At 48.1% G+C, this 23,276-nt stretch overlaps 1 protein-coding gene across 1 annotated transcript; it reads right to left on the minus strand.

Annotated features, from left to right (window-relative positions):
• Positions 1 to 830: 830 nt before the first annotated feature.
• LOC124658012 (protein DETOXIFICATION 56-like) lies at positions 831 to 2,651 on the minus strand. The gene has a single exon (XM_047196463.1). The coding sequence runs from the start codon at positions 2,513 to 2,515 to the stop codon at positions 944 to 946; it is 1,572 nt and encodes a 523-aa protein (XP_047052419.1). The 5' UTR covers positions 2,516 to 2,651; the 3' UTR covers positions 831 to 943.
• Positions 2,652 to 23,276: the final 20,625 nt, after the last annotated feature.

Genomic DNA, 23,276 nt, shown 5'->3' on the forward strand with positions numbered 1-23,276 from the left:
CTGGGAAAAAATGACAAATTTGCAGATCTGAGATTCATATTTTTGGATCTCATTTCATGTCAGAAATTTGTCATTTTTGTCCAGAGCGCATACAATGACATTTTGCAATGAAATTTTACACGGTGGTGCGTGCCATGATCAGGTACATGCATGATTTTTTACGATTTTTTTTGACAAGTTTTCGATTTGTTTTAATTTTTCGAAAAAACCGGGAGCAAATGCTCCCGGGAGCCAAAACGCCGCTCCCTGTATGTAGACACTATATACTGTATAGATGCATGAAAGCTTAGAAAATTCTAAGAGATTTTTTTTCGACGGAAGGAGTACTATTTTACAAGAACTTATGAATATGTTTTTTCTTGCTACCCTTATAAATATCGGCTGTGCTAATTCTTAGTACACTAAGAACTCAGCTAGAGCCCAAAAAGAATCATAAACTGTTAAATTTTGGTGTGCTTCCGCGATCCGTGTTTTGTGTGGGTTTGTTTCTTTTTCAGAGTACATAGTAGTCCCACTAGTGAGAAACATTATCAATTCATGTTAAATTCGAGATTAGTGCACATTGTAGAAAATTATAATCTACAGTGCTCTCTCCGTCTCAGTTTACTAGTCTTTCTCGTATCCCTAGGTCACCAATTTAACATATATAATTTAAATTATATAATGTAAAAATTATATCATTAAAAAATAAAACATCTAAATTATATCATTAATAATTTTTATAATATATAATTAATACTAACTTAATCAAATTTACGATAAGGGTACGCGTACGTATAATAAACTGTGAGAAAGAGAGTAGAGAAGTTGATTTTTGCTAGCAATTCGTAAAGTGGTAGCAGTAGTTTCCAGGATATTGAGTATAGATGTGTGCTATATCAACTCTCGGAATATAGGTCGAACGAGTACCTAGATATGTACGACAATGGAGTCACTCGTCGTGTCAAACCTCGCCGGCGTTCGCTGACGGCGCGTCCTCCTTGCCGGAACCGGGAACATCATCACCAAGGGCGCCCACACCAGCACGGACCCGCGCCTTGTCCGCCTCGGCCTTCCAGTCCATGCGCGCGATCACCACGACCAGCACCGTCAGACTCGCCGCCGTGCCGACGATGAACCCTGCCAAGAGCCCCTCGATCCCCCGCCGGGCCCTGAACCCGAGGGCCACCGCGACCGGCAGCGCAACGAGATAAAACCCTCCCAGCACGGCGTACATCCCCACGGCCGGCCTCGCCGTGCCCCGCACGATGCCGCCGCACACGTTCAGCGGGAAGTTCAACACTTCCAGCGCCGCCATCACCGTCATCGCCTTCGCCACGCCGTCCCGCACCCCCGCGCCCCGCGTGTACAGCCGCGCCCACTGCCGGCGTGACGCGAGCATGAGCGCACCTCCGCCGACGCCGGCGAGGATACCGCCCATGATGGAGATGGTGGTGGCGCGGCGCGCGGCGGCTGCATCGCCCGCGCCGAGGGAGTTGGAGACGCGCACGGCGGCGCTCACGGAGAGGGAGACCATGCCAGCGTAGAGGAGGTAGTCGAAGTTGAGCGTCACCGCGATCACCGCCACCGCGCGCCGGGCGTCTGGCAGGCGGCCCGTTAGCAGGATCAAGATCTCAAGGCACCACCACTCCAGGCACGTGTTCAGGCAGCAGGGTACGGCCAGTCGGAGCAGACGCACCCATTCCTCCTTCCTCGCCATGTCGGGCCACCACCGCAGCGCCTCCGCATTGCCATTGTCCTTCTTCGCGAGGAGGAGGACGTAGACGGCCAGCCCGACAGCGGTGGTGAGGTCGCTGAGCCAGACTGCGGCAGCAACGCCCTCGACGCCCCTGGTCCGTGACAGCCACACGATGAGCGGGACGTGGACGGCAAGCCCCACGGCGGAGGAGAAGAACGCCGGGAGCGTCACCTCCTGCGAGCTCAGGTACGCCTTGAGCGGGGCGCGGAAAGAGACGACGGCAAGGTCCGGGAGGAGGCACACGACGTACCTCCTCGCCACCGCGGATATGTCAGGCTGCTGGCCGAAGACGTGGTGGAGCACGGCATCGACGCGGAGCCAGAGGAGCGCGATGGGCACGGAGGCCGCGAGGAGCATGGCAATGGTCATGACCAGCGTCCTGCGGAGCAGCGCCGCGTTCCCGGCGCCGTGTGCCTGGCCGCAGATGGGGTCCATGGCCCCACAGAGGCCCATGAGCACGGCGATCCCCGTGGCGCTGGCGAAGCTGAAACCCAGCGTGCCGGCGGCCAGCTCCAGGTCACCAAGCCGGCCGAGGAAGGCGGTGGTGATGGCCTGCTTGACGAACCCCGTCAGGTTCATGCCGATCAGCGGAAGCACGATGCCCCTCTGCGCACGCGCCTCGCCGGCCACCGCGCGCGCCGCCGCCTGCGCCCACCCCGGTTCCTTCTTCATGGTCGTGAATCCAACTTGATCATGCTCTTGGTCTTGCAGCTGCTGGTGATGAGGTGGTAACGCTGGATCCATGGCGAAATGATCAGAGTTTGTCTTGTCCAGCATGTACGTGCATATACTTTTCGATTCAGAAATTAGTATACCACCACTATACGTTTTTTTTTGTATTCATAACAAATATGGTTAGTGCTGACGGCTTCCTCCTGCTTCACTGCTGGTACCATTGCAAGTGCTCGCTGAAAGCAAAAATCAGCAATGGTGACATAAACTCGCAAGCCACGTGAATTTTAGCCTCGAGACGTTAAAGATTGTGTCTCATGCACAGGCTCACCATCACACCCCCACTATCAACCGAATTATTGGCCAAAGCCTTTGTTTCCTCTTTATGTCAAATTTAAGTGCATTGCTTTTAGGATGCTATACAACTACGTCTTTTTTTTTGGGAAACACGGTACGGCACATATGCTCACGTACACGTACATACATTCACCCATATGATGCATGCACAACCTATTTCTATGGACACCTCCAAGCTTAAGTTCAAGAAATTGTTCTGATAGATCTTAAGATTGACGAAGTCACCATAGGTGCCTCGCTGTCGACGAGAACTTCGACTTCCACTGAAAGAAAATTCCATCTTTTATATGATACCAAAGTATCAAAACTGGGTTTGGGTGCCACTACCTTCCTTATCATCCAACTAGAGGTTGATTTCTACTACTAAGCTTCTCTAGCTTTCCCGGTGGGAACTCTCTCTTTCGCTACCCTATCCATGCTTTTGTTGTTTGATTAGCCCACTGAAAATCAGTGCATGGAGTAGACTGAAATGGAAGGAGCAATTTTGATCGATATTCACCATCATTGCGGCTGCAGTTAAAATGATGAGCTGGTTGCAGTGCATGAGCTTCTCTCGTTCACATAATCTAGTATGTAACTACATACAAAATGAAGCTTTGTATAAAACGGGCTCTGAAGTATCTATAAATTGATAATGGAGTACATTTAGATTGATAAAAAGAAGTATGTATATGTGTGTAGTGATATCTAAGGAATGAGAGTACATAACCATTTTTCTATTTCACCATGTTTTGGGGAGTGACTGACCGACTTGCTAATCACGTGCATGATGTATAAGTGGATATCCAATAGTTTATACTGTTGGAGAACAACGACAAGAGGTACCTTGCTTGGGGTGATGCCTCTGAATTCTTCACCAGAGTTGTGTGTACATGATCCTTTCTCCTCGTGGTGTTGGCGATGACGATGGCGCACTTATGGGTGTGGGTGGGGGCATCCTGGTGACGGAGAAGAAATGGCCTTCCCCAGGCCTCGATGCATCAGATGAAAACAATGAGCCATGGGGGGGGGGGGTGGAGGATCGATGTGGAGGTGTTTGCGCAATTGGACTAGAGAACTAATGACATGTTGTAGTACCGTGAAAACTGTCTATGTAAGGGTATATTACCCCTATGTACTGTGCTTTTCGTAATGAATGACATTTCCTATATATAAAGTGATGTTTTCATTGAGTTTTTGATGATTGAATATTTTATATGTATGGCTTCAAGACCATGTGTTAGATTCAAGTATGGATGCCATGAAAATAAAAATATATCTTGAGTATTGGCATCAAGATCATCGATTTGAAGAGAAAAATAACCCATGTGAGATTTAAGCCTATTGGAAGCATGTCTTGACTAAGAGGATCGAGTGAGTTCTCATGAGTATCTTCAAGATATTAACATAATGAAGAAAGAAGAAATGAAGTGTAACTTTAAGATGAGATGGAGTTCTTGTGTGGAACTCAAATAACCATGCTTTCACTTATGCATTAATTAAGCCATTGTTGGGGGGATGACCCCCGGTATGCCAAAGGCATGCCAAACCGGATGGTTTGAGCCATCAAGATACCGGTTTAATGTTTATACCGGAGCACGAAGTTAAGAGTTTGGCTAAGTAAAGCTAAGCCGGTATCCCCAGGAGGGGTATACCGGAACCAGATAAGGAAGACACCGGGCTACCGGCAAGAAGTGCACTGTAGCACGTCGGCAAGACTGGTCAAAGATTCTCTCCAGAGCTAGAGGACAAGGATGAGCTAAGCAAAGTAGCTTTAAACGAAGCCGTGACGATAAAAAAGAGGATGACGCTGAAAGAAGCCGGAGGACGTCAGCCTCCCCGATTAAAGAAGATGATTAAAGTAACTTTGTAAAGTAGTTTGTCTAGTCAAAGATGCCATTAGGGTTTCTTCCTCTCTAAGCCACCCTCTCCCCTATATAAGGAGAGGGGGCACACCCCGTACGCGGGTAACAAATAGGTGAGACCTTGTATTGAGAAACCTGTAACTTGTTGAGATCAATGAAGAGAAAGATCTAGAGCAGAGTTCTTCCTTGTGTGTTTCTTCTTCTACCTTTGCCTTTGGCTAAGTTCTTGAGGAAACCATCCGGAAGTTCATCCAATCTAATCAAAAACCCTCCCCTGAATCCTCTAGCGCCCATTCGGCCCCAACTTAAGCCATCCTATGGCATATGTCTGTTCACCACGACAACAGTTGGCGCCCACCGTGGGGCATGAAGTGGCGCTTGCTGGAGTTCATATTCGGGCGGGCATCCTCGACGTCGCCCGCCAGCGGACCGTGTCTGCGCTCGTGCAGCGCATCTACTCCATGGACTTCATCAACGACAACGCGGGCTGCTTCGCCAACGGTGGCATCTTCCCCAAGAACGGCCGCATCATCGAGTTCGGCAGCCATCGCGTCTACTTCGGCACTGTCCCTGTGCGCCAGCGCCTCTCGCCGGTGCTGGTGGCGCCGGATCCGCCAAGGTGGCTATGTGCTGGCCGCGCCGCCGGTAGCCTGGAGGTCATGATGGCTGGCGCGGTTGACGCTGGCAAGGAGGCTGTGGAAGAAGGTGCCGGTCGCGCGGCATCGACCCGTGCGGCCAAGCCACCGCTGGAGCGCGACGCAGGCGCTGCGGGAGCATCTTCCGCACCACCGGAGACACCACTCCAGGCGGCGATGAACGTGCTGGCAACGCCCATCGCGCAGAACATCGACCCGGCAACGGCTCAGGCGGAGCTGGAGGCCACACGCAAGAAGCTGCTGGTGAACGGCGCCGACATCGTCCGGGCGCAGCGCGAGCTGAACCTAACCCTACGTGAGTACAACGCTGCCCATGGCTTTGCTTCTGTTAGCGCTCATGCTGCTAGGATGCCGGAAAACCGGCTTAAGGCTCGCAATCTAGATCAGGATTTGCGTAAGGAGATTCTTGCCGGCAAAAGTACCTCTGCATCTATGAGCATTGTAGAGAAACCTAAGTACAGTAGCCCGGATAAAACCATAAAAGCTGCTAAGGCTGCAGTAGAGTTGTGCGAGTCGCTTTCCGGAGAGGTTTTGGCAAAACAGCAAGAGCGTGTTAGAGATTTGCTTGAAACTATTGAGCAGCGGAATGCTGAGCAGCTTGCTAAGTTGAACAAAGTTGTGGCTTCAAAATCTGCGCGTTCAACAAAGAATGCCGGAAGCAAGTCCCATGGGCAGGCATCATCCCCCCCATCCGGACAGAAGAAGAGAAAAAGAAATGAATGCGCAGCAGATGACTGTGTATGATCCGGTTCTTGCCAGAAAGCAACAAGCCGGGCAACACAATGCCGGCAGAAAAAGCCAAGGGGCAGATCGAGGCTACGCCAGAGGAGGCTATATCGGAAACAATCATGCCGGTAGACACGAAACCGGGCAAAATTATCGAGCTGCAAGGGCAGCGTACGAAGAGGAGGAATCACTTCCCCCAAGGTACCGGCAGGCAAGGGCCGCGGTACCAGAACGATACGATGAAGCTGATTCGACTAGACTCACAGCACACCGGAACCCATTGGGAGAACGCTTGGGAGAAAGGCACCTGCCAGAACGGGATGCGAGGCACCATTTGGACAGGGTGTATTTGTCAGAAATAATCGAGGCAAAAGGTCCTCCGGGTCCAAAATGCTTTGGTCCAAGGATCATGAAAGAGGAACTACCAGTTCGCAACTTCCAGTTGCCCCGTGACACGAAAACATATGATGGCACCACTAAGCCGGAAGACTGGCTCGCGGATTACGTGACCGCGGTATACGTCGCTGGTGGCGGAGGAAGCGTAACTTGAGGAGGAAACCGGCGTTGGGCCATGAGAATTGTACCATCGTTCTTGGTGGGACCGGCAAGAATCTGGCTGAACAACTTGCCGGCAGGAAGCATAAACGGTTGGTTGGACTTTGAGGAAGCTTTTGTGAGTAATTTCACCAGCACATACCGTAGGCCCAACATGCCTCAGTAGCTCGCTTTGTGCGTGCAGCGCCCACAAGAAACAGACCGGGATTACCTGGCCCGGTGGAACTCCACGAGAAACTCCTGCGAAGGGGTGATAGAGGCGCAAGCCATAGCTTGGTTTTGCAATGGATGCCGTAGAGGTTCGCCGTTGTGGCAAAAGCTGCAGCGGAACATGCCGGTAACTCTGGCAGAGATGATACGTGTGGCAGATAACTACGCATTGGGAGACCCATTGCAGCCGGCGGTACAAGCCGAGCCGGAACAATCAAACCCGCCTTAGCAACAATACCGAGATAACCGGAACAACAAGAGAAGGGAAGAATTCCCGGATCGAAGGTACGGTCCGCAGCAAGTTGCTGCTGTACAAGATAACTCTGATGCCAGCGGCAGCCAGAGGCAGAAAACCGGATCGCAGCCATGGACGGGTCCTAAGAAACAATGGGTTGAAAAGAAACCTTGGGGCCAGAAAAAGAATTGGCAGGAACATGGGAAATACACCATGGAGGCCGCAATGGATCAACCTTGCCGGTGGCACACTCCAAATCCGGCTCACCCGTCAAATCATTTGACGAAGGATTGTTCTTGGACCAAGTACTTGATGCTCAAGGGAGCAGTGAAAGATGCGCATGCACAAGGGTGCTCCACGATGTTACCACCATCACAAGATATGCTGCATCAGCATCAACTACCACCACCACCGCTTACCGGAGCAAACGCTCTACCGGTGCAGCCTCAGCCAAACCGGCAGCAACATCAGCAAGTTCATCAGGTGGGAGAAGGCAATGGCCAACCACCTCCACCGGCACCTTTGGGCCGGAACATTTATAAGGATCCGGATGTGTGTTGTGTTGTGTTCGTCACTGAGCCAACCGACAGGCAGAGCCTACATCGCCGTTCCATGGAAGTGAACGATGTGATGCCGGCAATACCAAAGTACATGTTGTGGTCAGATCAAGAGATCTCCTGGTCGTTCAAGGATCACCCCAAGATAATGCCTAATCCGGGTGGTTATGCTCTTGTGGTAGACCCAATCATGCATGGGCCAACTACTCGAGTCAAGTTCAGCAAGGTGCTGATAGACAATGGGAGCAGCATAAACATCATGTACCGGCACACCATGAACACGCTGGGCATAACAGAAAACATGCTACAGCCAACGCGTACAACTTTCCACGGAATCGTTCCGGGCTTGTCCTGCGCACCGGTAGGAAAAGTCCGGGTGGATGTGTCGTTTGGAGGACGTGACAATTGCCGGGTTGAAAACATTGAGTTCGAGGTGGTGGACCTAGATATTCCTTACCATGCGTTGCTGGGGAGACCGGCATTGGCAGCTTTCATGGCCTCAACCCATACGGCTTATCTCAAGATGAAGATGCCGGCACCTCGTGGACCCTTAACTGTGGTGGGAAACTACAAGATTTCGCTGGAAAGTGCTTCCGCCGGATCAAACCTGGCAGAATCGCTGGTGATTGCGGAGGAAAAAAGGAGGATGCAAACTGCAGTGGCGCTGGCTCAGTCCTCACAGTTGAGCTTAGCGGCAATGAGTGCAAGTTTAAGCGCACCGGCGTTCAAGCCGACAAAAGAAACAAAGGACATCGTTCTGGATCCGGCTTACCCTGAGCGTACCATTCGTATCGGTGTCGGCCTCAGTGAGGCATAGGAAAGCGCGCTCGTCAGCTTCCTCCGTGAGAATCGGAATATCTTTTCCTGGTCTACTGATGACTTGGTAGGTGTTCCGAGGGAGCTGGCTGAGCACTCTTTGAACGTCCGGAAGGATGCTAAGCCGGTGCGACAACCTCTACGCCGGTTTGTTGAGGATAGGAGGAAAATCATTGGAGAAGAAGTGACAAAGTTGTTGGTTGCCGGTTTCATCGTGGAAGTGCTGCATACTGAGTGGCTAGCCAATCCGGTGCTCGTCGAAAAGAAGAAAGAAGAGAACCTCGAAGCAAAAGTTCCAAAGGTGTGGCGCATGTGCATCGACTACACCAACCTGAACAAGGCTTGCCCAAAAGATCCTTTCCCCTTACCCCGGATCGATCAGGTGATTGATTCCACCGCTGGGTGTGAGTTGTTGTCTTTCCAAGATGCTTACTCCGGTTTCCATCAAATCCCCCTGAAAAAGGAAGATCAAATAAAAACTGCGTTCATTACCCCGCACGGGGCTTATTGCTATGTCACTATGCCTTTTGGTTTGCGCAACGCTGGTGCAACGTACCAGCGCTGTATGCAAAAATGCTTGTTTGATCAAATTGGAAAAAATGTGCAAGTCTATGTGGATGATGTTGTGATAAAAACCAAGGTAAAAGATACCTTAATCGACGATATCCGGCAAACATTCGATAACTTAAGAAGGTTCCGGATGAAACTCAATCCGGCAAAATGCACTTTCGGTGTCCCTGCCAGTAAGCTGCTTGGCTTCCTTGTATCAAGCCGGGACATTGAGGTGAATCCGGTAAAAATCCGGGCAATCGAAAGAATGACCATACCGCACGATCTCAAGGACGTGCAAAAGTTTACCGGAAGCTTGGCATCGCTAAGCCGGTTCATAAGCAGGTTGGGAGAAAAGGCTCTGCCACTCTATGCCTTAATGAAAAAGTCCGACACGTTCGTCTAGACCCCTCGGGCAGATGCGGTGTTTAAAGAGCTGAAAACAATGCTAGCCACTGCACCAATACTAGCTTCGCCTTTGGAAAGAGAACCCATGTTGTTGTACATAGCAGCAACCAACCGGGTGGTGAGTGTTGTCGTGGTAGTAGAAAGAGAAGAGGAAGGAAAAACCGTCCAGAGGCCGGTATACTACCTGAGCGAGGTGCTCTCCCTCTCAAAACAAAACTACCCGCACTTCCAGAAAATGACCTATGGCGTGTTCATGGCCGCCACAAAGCTCAAGCATTACTTTGAGGAACACCCCATGAAAGTGGTGAGCGAGGCGCCCATTTCTGATATCATATGCAACAAAGATGCTAGCGGTAGGATTGCAAAGTGGGCAATCCAGATATCACCATATGTACCGGTATATGAAAGAAGAGATGCCATAAAATCGCAAGTTTTAGCTGATTTCTTGGTTGATTGGGCGGAAATGCAATACAAGCCGCCGGAACACAAGATAGAATACTGGAAGATGCACTTTGATGGATCCAAACTCAAAGAGGGTCTAGGTGTCGGTGTGGTACTTACCTCACCTAAGGGAGATCACCTCCGGTATGTTTTGCAAGTGCATTTCAGGGCATTAAACAATGTCGCTGAATACGAGGCTTTGATCCATGGGCTTAAGGCGCAAAAGAAATCGGTGCACACCAGATCATTTGCTACGGAGATTCAGATCTTGTGGTGCAACAATGTTCCGGAGATTGGGACGCAAAAGATGCCAACATGGCCTCATACCAGTTTCACGTGCAAAAGATTGCCGGCTTCTTCGAAGGCTGTGAGTTCCACCATGTGCCACGAGCAGAAAATGAAGCTGCGGATGCTTTATCCAAACTGGGCTCATCTAGGCAAGAAATTCCTCCCGGAATAGCCTTGGCGCACTTAAGAGTACCATCGATCAAACCGAGTCCGGAATCGGAGTCAATCTTCGTACTGGAATCACATGTTGTACCAATGGATATCGATGAAGGAAACCCGGGGACTATTCCGGCAAACTCGGGGACTGTTCCGACAAACTCGGGAACTGCTGCGTCCATACCGGAAGAAACAATGCTGGTGGATAGCATGGAGATAGACATACCGGTTTTCCTAGTTCGGGAGGCACCATCTTGGGTTAAATCTATTAAGGAATTCCTGATCAACGGCACCTTGCCGGTTGACGAAAACGAATCCAGAAGAATCCAGAGGAGGTCCAAGGCATACACCATCATCAATGGCGAGGTGTACAAGAGAAGTGTTACCGGTGTCCTTCAAAGGTGCGTGGAACCGGAAGAAGGAAAAGAGATGCTTGCGGAGATTCACCAAGGGGAATGTGGGCACCACGCTTCGTCAAGGGCGCTGGTGGAAAAAGTGTTCCGGCATGGGTTCTATTGGCCCACTGCTTTGGAAAATGCTGAGGATTTGGTAAGAAAATGCAACGGGTGCCAGAGGTACGCCAAGCAAAACCATACCCCAGCATCCGGTTTAAAAACTATACCGTTAACTTGGCCATTTGCTGTTTGGTGCCTTGACATGGTTGGCCCATTCAAAACTGCAAGGAGCAGCATGACCCACATTCTAGTAATGGTGGATAAGTTCACAAAGTGGCTTGAAGTAAAGCCTATCGCAAAATGTGATGGGCATACAGCTGTGAAATTCTTGAAAGATGTCATCTTGCGGTATGGCTACCCGCATAGCATTATCACTGACAATGGCTCAAACTTTTCTCAAGGTGAGTTCAAAAGATTTTGCGAAGATAACAATATCCGGTTGGATTTGTGCTCAGTGGCACACCCACAAGGCAATGGCCAAGTTGAAAGAACAAATGCCTTGGTACTTTCCGGTATCAAACCAAGACTCATAGAGGCGGTGGAAAAGTCACCGGGGTGTTGGCTCGATGAGCTACCATCAGTGATGTGGAGCATAAGAACAACTCCAAACCGGTCCACCGGATACACTCCATTCTTTATGGTTTACGGAGCAGAAGCGGTCATACCAACCGACATTCTCCATGATTCACCAAGGGTGCAACTCTATACCGAAGGAGAGGTAAAAGAGGCCCGAGAGAATGATGTGGACTTGCTAGAAGAAGCAAGAGAGTTGGCGTTGGCAAGAACGGCCATTTACCAGCAAAACCTCAGACGCTATCACAGCCGGAAGGATAATCCGAGGGTGTTCCGGGAAGGAGATCTGGTGTTGCGCCTAGTGCAGCGCACTGAAGGCCGGCATAAGCTTTCACCCCCATGGGAGGGACCTTCCATTGTGAGCAAAGCTCTCCACAATGATGCCTACTACCTGATCGATGCACAGGAATGGAAGAAAGGAAAGGCGGACATATCCGGAGAGGAGACCAAGCGTCCGTGGAACATAGCACTGTTGCGTCCTTTCTACTCATGAAGTTGTGGTGTAAGAAGTTCCTTTTTTGTACCTTATTTGCTATGAATAAAAGATGTCGGAAACTCGAATGAATCTCGGGGACTACCCCTATTACATGCAATGTGTTTATTTTTTCAGTTCACCGGTTGCTTGTGGAACATTTTTTCTTTCCGGTTTAGTAACGTGCTAAACCTACCGGAGTCTTCGACTCTGCTGCTGTCCGCAATCCGGATTCATGGCAAGCAAGATAAACCGGTAGGAATTAAGCACGTGAACCACGAAAAGAGAGAGTGGGAACGAATAATCCGGAAAAATTTAACTAACCCTGGCTATGCCAGTTTTTTGTGAAAATTTCGAATTATTTCTAAGTTCAAGAAAGTGCTTAGCAAAAGAACTTTGTGACTCATACGCCAAAAAACCCAGAGAGGTAGGCAGAGGCAAAGCGAAAGAACCAAGTGTGCATCGAATTGGATGCGGAAACAATTCCGGAATCTTTGCAGTGCAAGATAAAACCAGAACAATAAGAAAAATGCTAAGTTAATAGGCAAACATAACTTAATAAGCTACCGGTATAACATACCGGCATAACCTGTTGTAGCACAGCCAAAAGAAAGGCTAAGTTTTATATTACATCAAAGACCCCGGCATACCGGGGCAGAATTTAACGAGCATTGTTTTGATTAAGCATCAGATACAACCAGGATGAGATGAAAGCACTTAAGCAGTGGGGGCTTCCGGAGGACCAACACCAGCCTCTGGAGCTCCCGGAGGCGCATCACCGGCTCCCGCTCCGACATCTTCGTCTTCCTCGTCCTTTCCTTCTTCGTCGTCGTTGAGGTCGTCCTTGACGTAGGGAGGAGGGGCGATGAAGGTGCGGACCGGGGCGTACTCAGCGATCCGGTAGGCTCGGTCTTGCCGCTTCGCGGTTGATACGTCTCCGACGTATCGATAATTTCTTATGTTCCATGCCATATTATTGATGATACCTACATGTTTTATGCACACTTTATGTCATATTCGTGCATTTTCTGGAACTAACCTATTAACAAGATGCCGAAGTGCCAGTTGTTGTTTTCTGCTGTTTTTGGTTTCAGAAATCCTAGTAACGAAATATTCTCGGAATCGGACGAAATCAAGACCCAGGTTCCTATTTTTCCCGGAACCATCCAGAACACCCGAGAGCCGCCAGAGAGAAGCCCTGGGGGGGGCCACACCACACCCTGGCGCGGCCAGAGGGGGGGCCGCGCCAGGGTGTGGTGTGGTGGCCCCAGGCCCCCTCCGAGGCTGCCCTTCCGCCTATTTAAAGCCTCCGTCGCGAAAACCCTGAGACGAAGAACCACGATACGGAAAACCTTCCAGAGCCGCCGCCATCGCGAAGCCAAGATCGGGGGGACAGGAGTCTCTGTTCCGGCACCCTGCCGGAGCGGGGAAGTGCCCCCGGAAGGCTTCTCCATCGACACCGCTGCCATCTCCACCGCCATCTTCATCACCGCTGCTGCTCCCATGAGGAGGGAGTAGTTCTCCATCGAGGCTCGGGGCTGTACCGGTAGCTATGTGGTTAATCTCTCTCCTATGTGCTTCAATACAATAATCTCATGAGCTGCCTTACATGATTGAGATTCATATGATGATGCTTGTAATCTAGATGTCACTATGCTAGTCAAGTGAGTTTTACTTATGTGATCTCCGGAGACTCCTTGTCCCACGTGTGTAAAGGTGACGAGTGTGTGCACCGTGTGGGTCTCTTAGGCTATATTTCACAGAATACTTACTCACTGTTATGAATGGCGTAGTGAAGTGCTTATTTATATCTCTTTATGATTGCAATGTGTTTTGTATCACAATTTATCTATGTGCTACTCTAGTGATGTGTTATTAAAGTAGTTTTATTCCTCCTCGCACGGTGTAATGGTGACGAGTGTGTGCATCCGTGTTAGTACTTGGCGTATGCTATGATCATGATTTCTTGTAGATTGTGAAGTTAACTATTGCTATGATAGTATTGATATGATCTATTCCTCCTACGTGGCGTGAAGGTGACGAGTGTGCATGCTATGTTAGTACTTGGTTTAGTCGTGTTGATCTTTCTTGCACTCTAAGGTTATTTAAATATGAACATTGAATTGTGGAGCTTGTTAACTCCGGCATTGAGGGTTCGTGTAATCCTACGCAATGTGTTCATCATCCAACAAGAGTGTAGAGTATGCATTTATCTATTCTGTTATGTGATCAATGTTGAGAGTGTCCACTAGTGAAAGTCTATTCCCTAGGCCTTGTTCCTAAATACGCTATCGCTGCTTGTTTACTTGTTTTATTGCGTTACTACTCGCTGCGTTACTACTGCTTGTTTACTCGTCCTGGGCAAAGCACTTTTCCGGTGCCGTTGCTACTACTTATTCATACCACCTGTATTTCACTATCTCTTCGCCGAACTAGTACACCTATTAGGTGTGTTGGGGACACAAGAGACTTCTTGCTTTGTGGTTGCGGGGTTGCTTGAGAGGGATATCTTTGACCTCTTCCTCCCTGAGATCGATAAACCTTGGGTGATCCACTTAAGGGAAACTTGCTGCTGTTCTACAAACCTCTGCTCTTGGAGGCCCAACACTGTCTACAAGAATAGAAGCTCCCGTAGACATCAAGCACTTTTCTGGCGCCGTTGTCGGGGAGGAAAGGTAAAAAGGCACTCATACTCCGGTTCCAGGTAACACTACTTTTCTGGCGCCATTGTGTTTGTGCTCGAAGCTATTTCCTTTAGATCCTGCAATTGCATCTTTTTGTTTCTTGTTTACACTAGTTTGGCATAATGGACAACAATGAGCTTCTTATTCTATTTCCTGATTTAAAACATGGATTGTTTGATGCGAAAATTAAAAAACCTATGGAATCTTATTTGCATGCTTGGTAGTAATATTAGTATGAACGCTTTGAACACCATTGTTGATAATGATATAGAAAGTTCTAAGCTTGGGGAAGCTGGTTTTCATGATCTTTTTAGTCCCCCAAGTATTGAGGAGAAAATTTTCTTTGATGATACTTTGCCTCCTATTTATGATGATTATAATGATAGTGGTATTTTGGTGCCGCCTACTATGGAGAGTAATTTTTATGATGATTATACTATGCCTCCTACACTTGATGAGAATAATAATGATAGCTACTTTGTTGAATTTGCTCCCACTACAACTAATAAAATTGATTATGCCTATGTGGAGAGTAATAATTTTATGCATGAGACTCATGATAAGAATGCTTTATGTGATAGTTATATTGTTGAGTTTGCTCATGATGCTACTGAAAGTTATTATGAGAGAGGAAAATATGGTTGTAGAAATTTTCATGTTACTAAAATACCTCTCTTTCTGCTGAAAATCTTGAAGCTGCACTTGTTTTATCTTTCTATGCTTGTTGCATTATGCTTCTTGAATTTGTTTATTTACAAGATTCCTATGCATAGGAAGAATTTTAGACTTAAATGTGTTTTGAATTTGCCTCTTGATGCTCTCTTTTGCTCCAAATACTATTTCTTGCGAGTGCATCATTAAAACTGCTGAGCCCATCTTAACGGCTATAAAGAAAGAACTTCTTGGGAGATAACCCATGTGTTATTTTGCTACAGTACTTTGTTTTATATTTGTGTCTTGGAAGTTGTTTACTACTGTAGCAACCTCTCCTTATCTTAGTTTTGAGTTTTGTTGTGCCAAGTAAAGTCTTTGATAGTAAAGTAAGTACTAGATTTGGATTACTGCGCAGTTCCAGATTTCTTTGCTGTCACGAATCTGGGTCTACCTCCCTGTAGGTAGCTCAGAAAATTAAGCCAACTTACGTGCATGATCCTCAGATATGTACGCAACTTTCATTCAATTTGAGAATTTTCATTTGAGCAAGTCTGGTGGCCTAATAAAATCCATCTTTACGGACTGCTCTGTTTTGACAGATTCTGTCTTTTATTTCGCATTGCCTCTTTTGCTATGTTGGATGAATTTCTTTGATCCATTAATGTCCAGTAGCTTTATGCAATGTCCAGAAGTGTTAAGAATGATTGTGTCACCTCTGAACATGTTAATTTTTATTATGCACTAACCCTCTAATGAGTTGTTTCGAGTTTGGTGTGGAGGAAGTTTTCAAGGATCAAGAAAGGAGGATGATATACTATGATCAAGAAGAGTGAAAGGTCTAAGCTTGGGGATGCCCCGGTGGTTCATCCCTGCATATTTCAAGAAGACTCAAGCATCTAAGCTTGGGGATGCCCAAGGCATCCCCTTCTTCATCGACAAATTATCAGGTTCCTTCTCTTGAAACTATATTTTTATTCGGCCACATCTTATGTATTTTACTTGGAGCGTCTGTATGTTTCTTATTTTTGTTTTTGTTTGAATAAATGCTTGTGTGGGAGAGAGACACGCTCCGCTGGTTCATATGAACACATGTGTTCTTAGCCTTTAATTTTCATGGCGAAGGTTGAAACTGCTTCGTTAAATTGTTATATGGTTGGAATTGGAAAATGATACATGTAGTAAATTGCTATAATGTCTTGGATAATGTGATACTTGGCAATTGTTGTGCTCATGTTTAAGCTCTTGCATCATATACTTTGCACCCATTAATGAAGAAACACTTAGAGCTTGCTAATTTGGTTTGCATATTTGGTTTCTCTAGAGTCTAGATAATATCTAGTTTTGAGTTTTGAACAACAAGGAAGACGGTGTAGAGTCTTATAATGTTTACAATATGTCTTTTATGTGAGTTTTGCTGTACCGTTCATCCTTGTGTTTGTTTCAAATAACCTTGCTAGCCTAAACCTTGTATCGAGAGGGAATACTTCTCATGCATCCAAAATCCTTGAGCCAACCACTATGCCATTTGTGTCCACCATACCTACCTACTACATGGTATTTATCCGCCATTCCAAAGTAAATTGCTTGAGTGCTACCTTTAAAATTCCATCATTTACCTTTGCAATATATAGCTCATGGGACAAATAGCTTAAAAACTATTGTGGTATTGAATATGTACTTATGCACTTTATCTCTTATTAAGTTGCTTGTTGTGCGATAACCATGCTTCGGGGACGCCATCAACTATTCTTTGTTGAATATCATGTGAGTTGCTATGCATGTCCGTCTTGTCCGAAGTAAGAGAGATCTACCACCTTAATGGTTGGAGCATGCATATTGTTAGAGAAGAACATTGGGCCGCTAACTAAAGCCATGAATCATGGTGGAAGTTTCAGTTTTGGACATATATCCTCAATCTCATATGAGAATAATAATTGTTGCCACATGCTTATGCATTAAAGAGGAGTCCATTATCTGTTGTCCATGTTGTCCCGGTATGGATGTCTAAGTTGAGAATAATCAAAAGCGAGAAATCCAAATTGCGAGCTTTCTCCTTATACCTTTGTACATGCGGCATGGAGGTACCCCATTGTGACACTTGGTTAAAACATGTGCATTGCAAAGATCCGGTAGTCCAAGCTAATTAGGACAAGGTGCGGGCACTATTAGTATACTATGCATGAGACTTGCAACTTGTAAGATATAACTTACATAACTCATATGCTTTATTACTACCGTTGACAAAATTGTTTCATGTTTTCAAAATAAAAGCTCTAGCACAAATATAGCAATCGATGCTTTCCTCTTTGAAGGACCATTCTTTTACTTTTATGTTGAGTCAGTTCACCTATCTCTCTCCACCTCAAGAAGCAAACACTTGTGTGAACTGTGCATTGATTCCTACATACTTGCATATTGCACTTCTTATATTACTCTATGTTGACAATTATCCATGAGATATACATGTTACAAGTTGAAAGCAACCGCTGAAACTTAATCTTCTTTTGTGTTGCTTCAATACCTTTACTATGAATTTATTGCTTTATGAGTTAACTCTTATGCAAGACTTATTGATGCTTGTCTTTAAGTACAATTTCATGAAAAGTCTTTGCTTTATGATTCAGTTGTTTACTCATGTCATTACCATTGTTATGATCGCTGCATTCATTACATATGTTTACAAATAGTATGATCAAGGTTATGATGGCATGTCACTTCAGAAATTATCTTTGTTATCGTTTTACCTGCTCGGGACGAGCCGAACTAAGCTTGGGGATGCTTGATACGTCTCCGACGTATCGATAATTTCTTATGTTCCATGCCATATTATTGATGATACCTACATGTTTTATGCACACTTTATGTCATATTCGTGCATTTTCCGGAACTAACCTATTAACAAGATGCCGAAGTGCCGATTGCCTGTTTTCTGCTGTTTTTGGTTTCAGAAATCCTAGTAACGAAATATTCTCGGAATCGGACGAAATCAAGACCCAGGTTCCTATTTTTCCCGGAACCATCCAGAACACCCGAGAGCCGCCAGAGAGAAGCCCTGGGGGGGCCACACCACACCCTGGCGCGGCCAGAGGGGGGCCGCGCCGCCCTATGGTGTGGTGGCCCTAGGCCCCCTCCGAGGCTGCCCTTCCGCCTATTTAAAGCCTCCGTCGCGAAAACCCTCACGATACGGAAAACCTTCCAGAGCCGCCGCCATCGCGAAGCCAAGATCTGGGGGACAGGAGTCTCTGTTCCGGCACCCTGCCGGAGCGGGGAAGTGCCCCCGGAAGGCTTCTCCATCGACACCGCTGCCATCTCCACCACCATCTTCATCACCGCTGCTGCTCCCATGAGGAGGGAGTAGTTCTCCATCGAGGCTCGGGGCTGTACCGGTAGCTATGTGGTTAATCTCTCTCCTATGTGCTTCAATACAATAATCTCATGAGCTGCCTTACATGATTGAGATTCATATGATGATGCTTGTAATCTAGATGTCACTATGCTAGTCAAGTGAGTTTTACTTATGTGATCTCCGGAGACTCCTTGTCCCACGTGTGTAAAGGTGACAGTGTGTGCACCGTGTGGGTCTCTTAGGCTATATTTCACAGAATACTTACTCACCGTTATGAATGGCGTAGTGAAGTGCTTATTTATATCTCTTTATGATTGCAATGTGTTTTGTATCACAATTTATCTATGTGCTACTCTAGTGATGTGTTATTAAAGTAGTTTTATTCCTCCCGCACGGTGTAATGGTGACGAGTGTGTGCATCCGTGTTAGTACTTGGCGTATGCTATGATCATGATTTCTTGTAGATTGTGAAGTTAACTATTGCTATGATAGTATTGATATGATCTATTCCTCCTACGTGGCGTGAAGGTGACGAGTGTGCATGCTATGTTAGTACTTGGTTTAGTCGTGTTGATCTTTCTTGCACTCTAAGGTTATTTAAATATGAACATTGAATTGTGGAGCTTGTTAACTCCGGCATTGAGGGTTCGTGTAATCCTACGCAATGTGTTCATCATCCAACAAGAGTGTAGAGTATGCATTTATCTATTCTCGTTATGTGATCAATGTTGAGAGTGTCCACTAGTGAAAGTCTATTCCCTAGGCCTTGTTCCTAAATACGCTATCGCTGCTTGTTTCTTGTTTTCTTGCGTTACTACTTTGCTGCGTTACTACTGCCTGCGTTACTACCGCTTGTTTACTTGTCCTGGGCAAAGCACTTTTACGGTGCCGTTGCTACTACTTATTCATACCACCTGTATTTCACTATCGCTTCGCCGAACTAGTACACCTATTAGGTGTGTTGGGGACACAAGAGACTTCTTGCTTTGTGGTTGCAGGGTTGCTTGAGAGGGATATCTTTGACCTCTTCCTCCCTGAGATCGATAAACCTTGGGTGATCCACTTAAGGGAAACTTGATGCTGTTCTACAAACCTCTGCTCTTGGAGGCCCAACACTGTCTACAAGAATAGAAGCTCCCGTAGACATCAGCGGTGAGGACATGATCCATGTCAGTAGGAGCGTTCTCGCGCACACCTTGGAGGGCGTCCAGATCCAAGTCCTCGTACCAGGAGCAGGCGACGCGCAGCGCCGCATCTGCTCCGGCACGAGCCGCTGAGCATTGCCACTCGCGGATTCGCCGCCTGGCACCCTTGAGGCACTCAGAGGTAAGTGTTAGGTTGGCCGACACCTCCTGCTCAGGCCACAGCACCTTGAAGAGGTGGATCACCACATCGGGCAGATCGGCAAGGTTCCGGTCCACCGCGCGCATGTGGGCGACCCGCGCAGAGAGGGCGACCAGATGGTCATAAGGATCCCACGGCGCTTCCAGGTTCTTGTACTCCTGCTGAACCCGGCGCTCGATCACCTTTTTCTGCGCAAAGAGCTGCGAGTCCGGGAAAAGCCCTGCAAGACAAAGAAAAAAGGATAAGGACATGAAACCGCAAAGTATAAGCTTATAAGCAAAACCGGAAAAGAAAGAAGACAACTTACTGAGGGCAAGCGCGTCGGTTTGCATGACCAGTTGGTCATACTCCTTCTGCTCCCCCTCCAAGCGCGCGGCCTGATCCTCGGCTTCTTTCCGCGCCTTGGCTCCCTCCTCAAGCTCCGCCCGCAGCACCACGGTGGAGTTGTTGGCATCCTCCAGAGCTTCGTTCAGCTTGGACTCAGCGGCGGCTTGGGTGGCCTTCATCGCCTCGTTATGCTTGAGCCCGAGCTGGATCAGCTGGTCCTTCAGCCCCTTGGAATAAAGCTCCTGGGCGTCCAGAGCCTTGCGGTGCTCCTTGATGAGCTGCTCTTTTTCACCTAGAGCCCGGAAAGGAAACGTTAACAAAATTGCAACCGGTAAAATGAAGAAAGACAAGTTAACCGGAAAAGAAGGAGCGGTACCTTGGAGTGTGGCGATCTGAGTCTTGAGGGCTTCGATGGAAGCTTCCGGGATGGCTGTTATACAAAAAGATTTGTAAGTACTAAGAAAGAGAACCTTCCGGTAAGCAGATGCTGGAGGCACAGAAGCTCACCTTGGCATTTGTTGTGCGCTTCAGCAAGGTCCCGGTGCTCCCAGAGAAGCTCCTCAAAGAGGTGCCTCCGGGCGTCGGCCGTGCTCTGTTCAAGAAAAAAGGTTAGAAAAAAGAAGCCGATTTTCTCTAAGCTGTTACCTAAGTTTTGCGCTAAGAGCTGCGCTCTTAACCCGAAACTCGGGGACTGGCTATGCCAGTTTTTCGAAGTTTCTACCTAAGTTTCGCGCTAAGAGCAAAGTTCTTAACCCGAAACTCGGGGACTGGCTATGCCGGTTTTTTGAAGTTTCTACCTAAGTTTCGCGCTAAGAGCAAAGTTCTTAACCCGAAACTCGGGGACTGGCTATGCCGGTTTTTTGAAGTTTCTACCTAAGTTTCGCGCTAAGAGCAAAGTTCTTAACCCGAAACTCGGGGACTGGCTATGCCGGTTTTTCGAAGTTTCTACCTAAGTTTCGCGCTAAGAGCAAAGTTCCTAACCCGAAACTCGGGGACTGGCTATGCCGGTTTTTTGAAGTTTCTACCTAAGTTTCGCGCTAAGAGCAAAGTTCTTAACCCGAAACTCGGGGACTGGCTATGCCGGTTTTTTGAAGTTTCTACCTAAGTTTCGCGCTAAGAGCAAAGTTCTTAACCCGAAACTCGGGGACTGGCTATGCCGGTTTTTCGAAGTTTCTACCTAAGTTCCGCGCTAAGAGCAAAGTTCTTAACCCGAAACTCGGGGACTGGCTATGCCGGTTTTTTGAAGTTTCTACCTAAGTTTCGCGCTAAGAGCAAAGTTCTTAACCCGAAACTCGGGGACTGGCTATGCCGGTTTTTTGAAGTTTCTACCTAAGTTTCGCGCTAAGAGCAAAGTTCTTAACCCGAAACTCGGGGACTGGCTATGCCGTTTTTTTGAAGCTTCTACCTAAGTTTCGCGCTAAGAGCAAAGTTCTTAACCCGAAACTCGGGGACTGGCTATGCCAGTTTTTCAAAGTTTCTACCTAAGTTTCGCGCTAAGAGCAAAGTTCTTAACCGGAAACTCGGGGACTGGCTATGCAAGTTTTTCGAAGTTTTTTACCTAAGTTTCGCGTTAAGAGCTGCGCTCTCAACACGAAACTCGGGGACTGGGAAGATAGATAGGATCCGGAAAGAAAGAAACCGACATAAATTGAAAAGTTGAAAAGAATGTGGTATAACTTACCACCATGTTGTTGGTGGCATCGTGCCACGCGTTGTCCAGCTCCTTCACCGCGCGCCGTAGCCGCATGAAGTGCTCCTCCGTGCACCGAGGGCCAGAGGGGTCCAGCGCCGGAAGCCGGTCCTTCCCCAGGCCGCGTGTAGCTGCGGACACGTCCGCAGCATTCCACTTCTCAGCGTAGGGAAGCAAGTGCCCCAGCTCGCGGCCTTCGCGCTTCAGCTCGATGATCCGGCCCAAGACGCCGGAAGGTTTTTCTCCGGCCGCAGCAGCGGCGGGGCCGACGTGCAGCACCAATGGCTGCGGGCCGGCGGGTGAAGTGCCGAAAGCCGTGGCTTTCCCTTTGAAGGGTTCCGGCTTGAGGAACTTGGTGATCTTGAGGACTTCTGGCGGTGGCGTTGGTGTGGCCCCACCTTGCTCGGCGTTGGGGGTTTCCGGCGGAGGCGTAGGCGAGGTCTTGGGAGGCGAAGGTGCGTCCTGCCCAAGGGTAGAGCTTGCCGGCGCGGAAGAATCCGGCACGGGCTTGGAGGGGGAAGAGTGCGAGCTCTTCTTCTTCTTTCTTTTCGGGGCGGAAGGAACCAGAGGTTCCGCCCGCCCGGCAGCTTCAGCATCGGCGCCGATGTTGCTAGCGCCGGTATCTTGTTTTTCTGGAGGGGAGATGAGGTCCTCCTCCGCGCGGTGTTTTGGAGGTGTAGGGGCCGCGCGCCCCGCACTTGAGGTGCCTCCCAGAGGGGAGGCAGAAGGGTTGCCGGTACCAGAGGGTACCGGGCTTGAGTGAGGAGGAGGAGTTGAGGTCCTTGCGGTTCCCTCAGAGCTCTCCGGCTTCGTGCCGCTGGCGCTCTTGGAGAGCTTAAGCGCAGGGCTGAACAAGAAAGAGACAAAAGATTAAAAAGCAACCAAAAGGAAGAGTTCGAAAAACAAAGCAAACAGAGAAACAAAAACTTACCCAGAGGAGACCGGCATCGTCTTCCCCTGGTAGCGTCTCTTGCCTGCTTCTTTCCCCCCAAGGACTTCCGTCCGGAAGCGTTTGGCGGGAGGAGCTTGGCTTGAGCTGGCATCAGGTGCCGGGGCCTTGTTCTTCTTGCCCTGGGGAATGAGTGATGTCTACGTTCCCCCTCCTTTCCTGTAGACAGTGTTGGGCCTCCAAGAGTAGAGGTTTGTAGAACAGCAGCAAGTTTCCCTTAAGTGGATACCCAAGGTTTATCGAACTCAGGGAGGAAGAGGTCAAAGATATCCCTCTCATGCAACCCTGCAACCACAAAGCAAGAAGTCTCTTGTGTCCCCAACACACCTAATAGGTGCACTAGTTCGGCGAAGAGATAGTGAAATACGGGTGGTATAAATAAGTATGAGCAGTAGCAACGGTGCCGGAAAAGTGCTTGGCGTGTAGTTGATGGTGGTGGTATTGCAGCGGTAGTAACGCAATGAAACGATAAACAAGCGGTAGTAACTCAGCGAGTAGTAACGCAGCGAGTAGTAAACAAACAGTAGTAACTCAGCAGTATTTAGGAACAAGGCCTAGGGATTACACTTTCACT

Source organism: Lolium rigidum, chromosome 5 (genome assembly GCF_022539505.1).
Source record: "Lolium rigidum isolate FL_2022 chromosome 5, APGP_CSIRO_Lrig_0.1, whole genome shotgun sequence".
NCBI lineage: Eukaryota > Viridiplantae > Streptophyta > Magnoliopsida > Poales > Poaceae > Lolium > Lolium rigidum.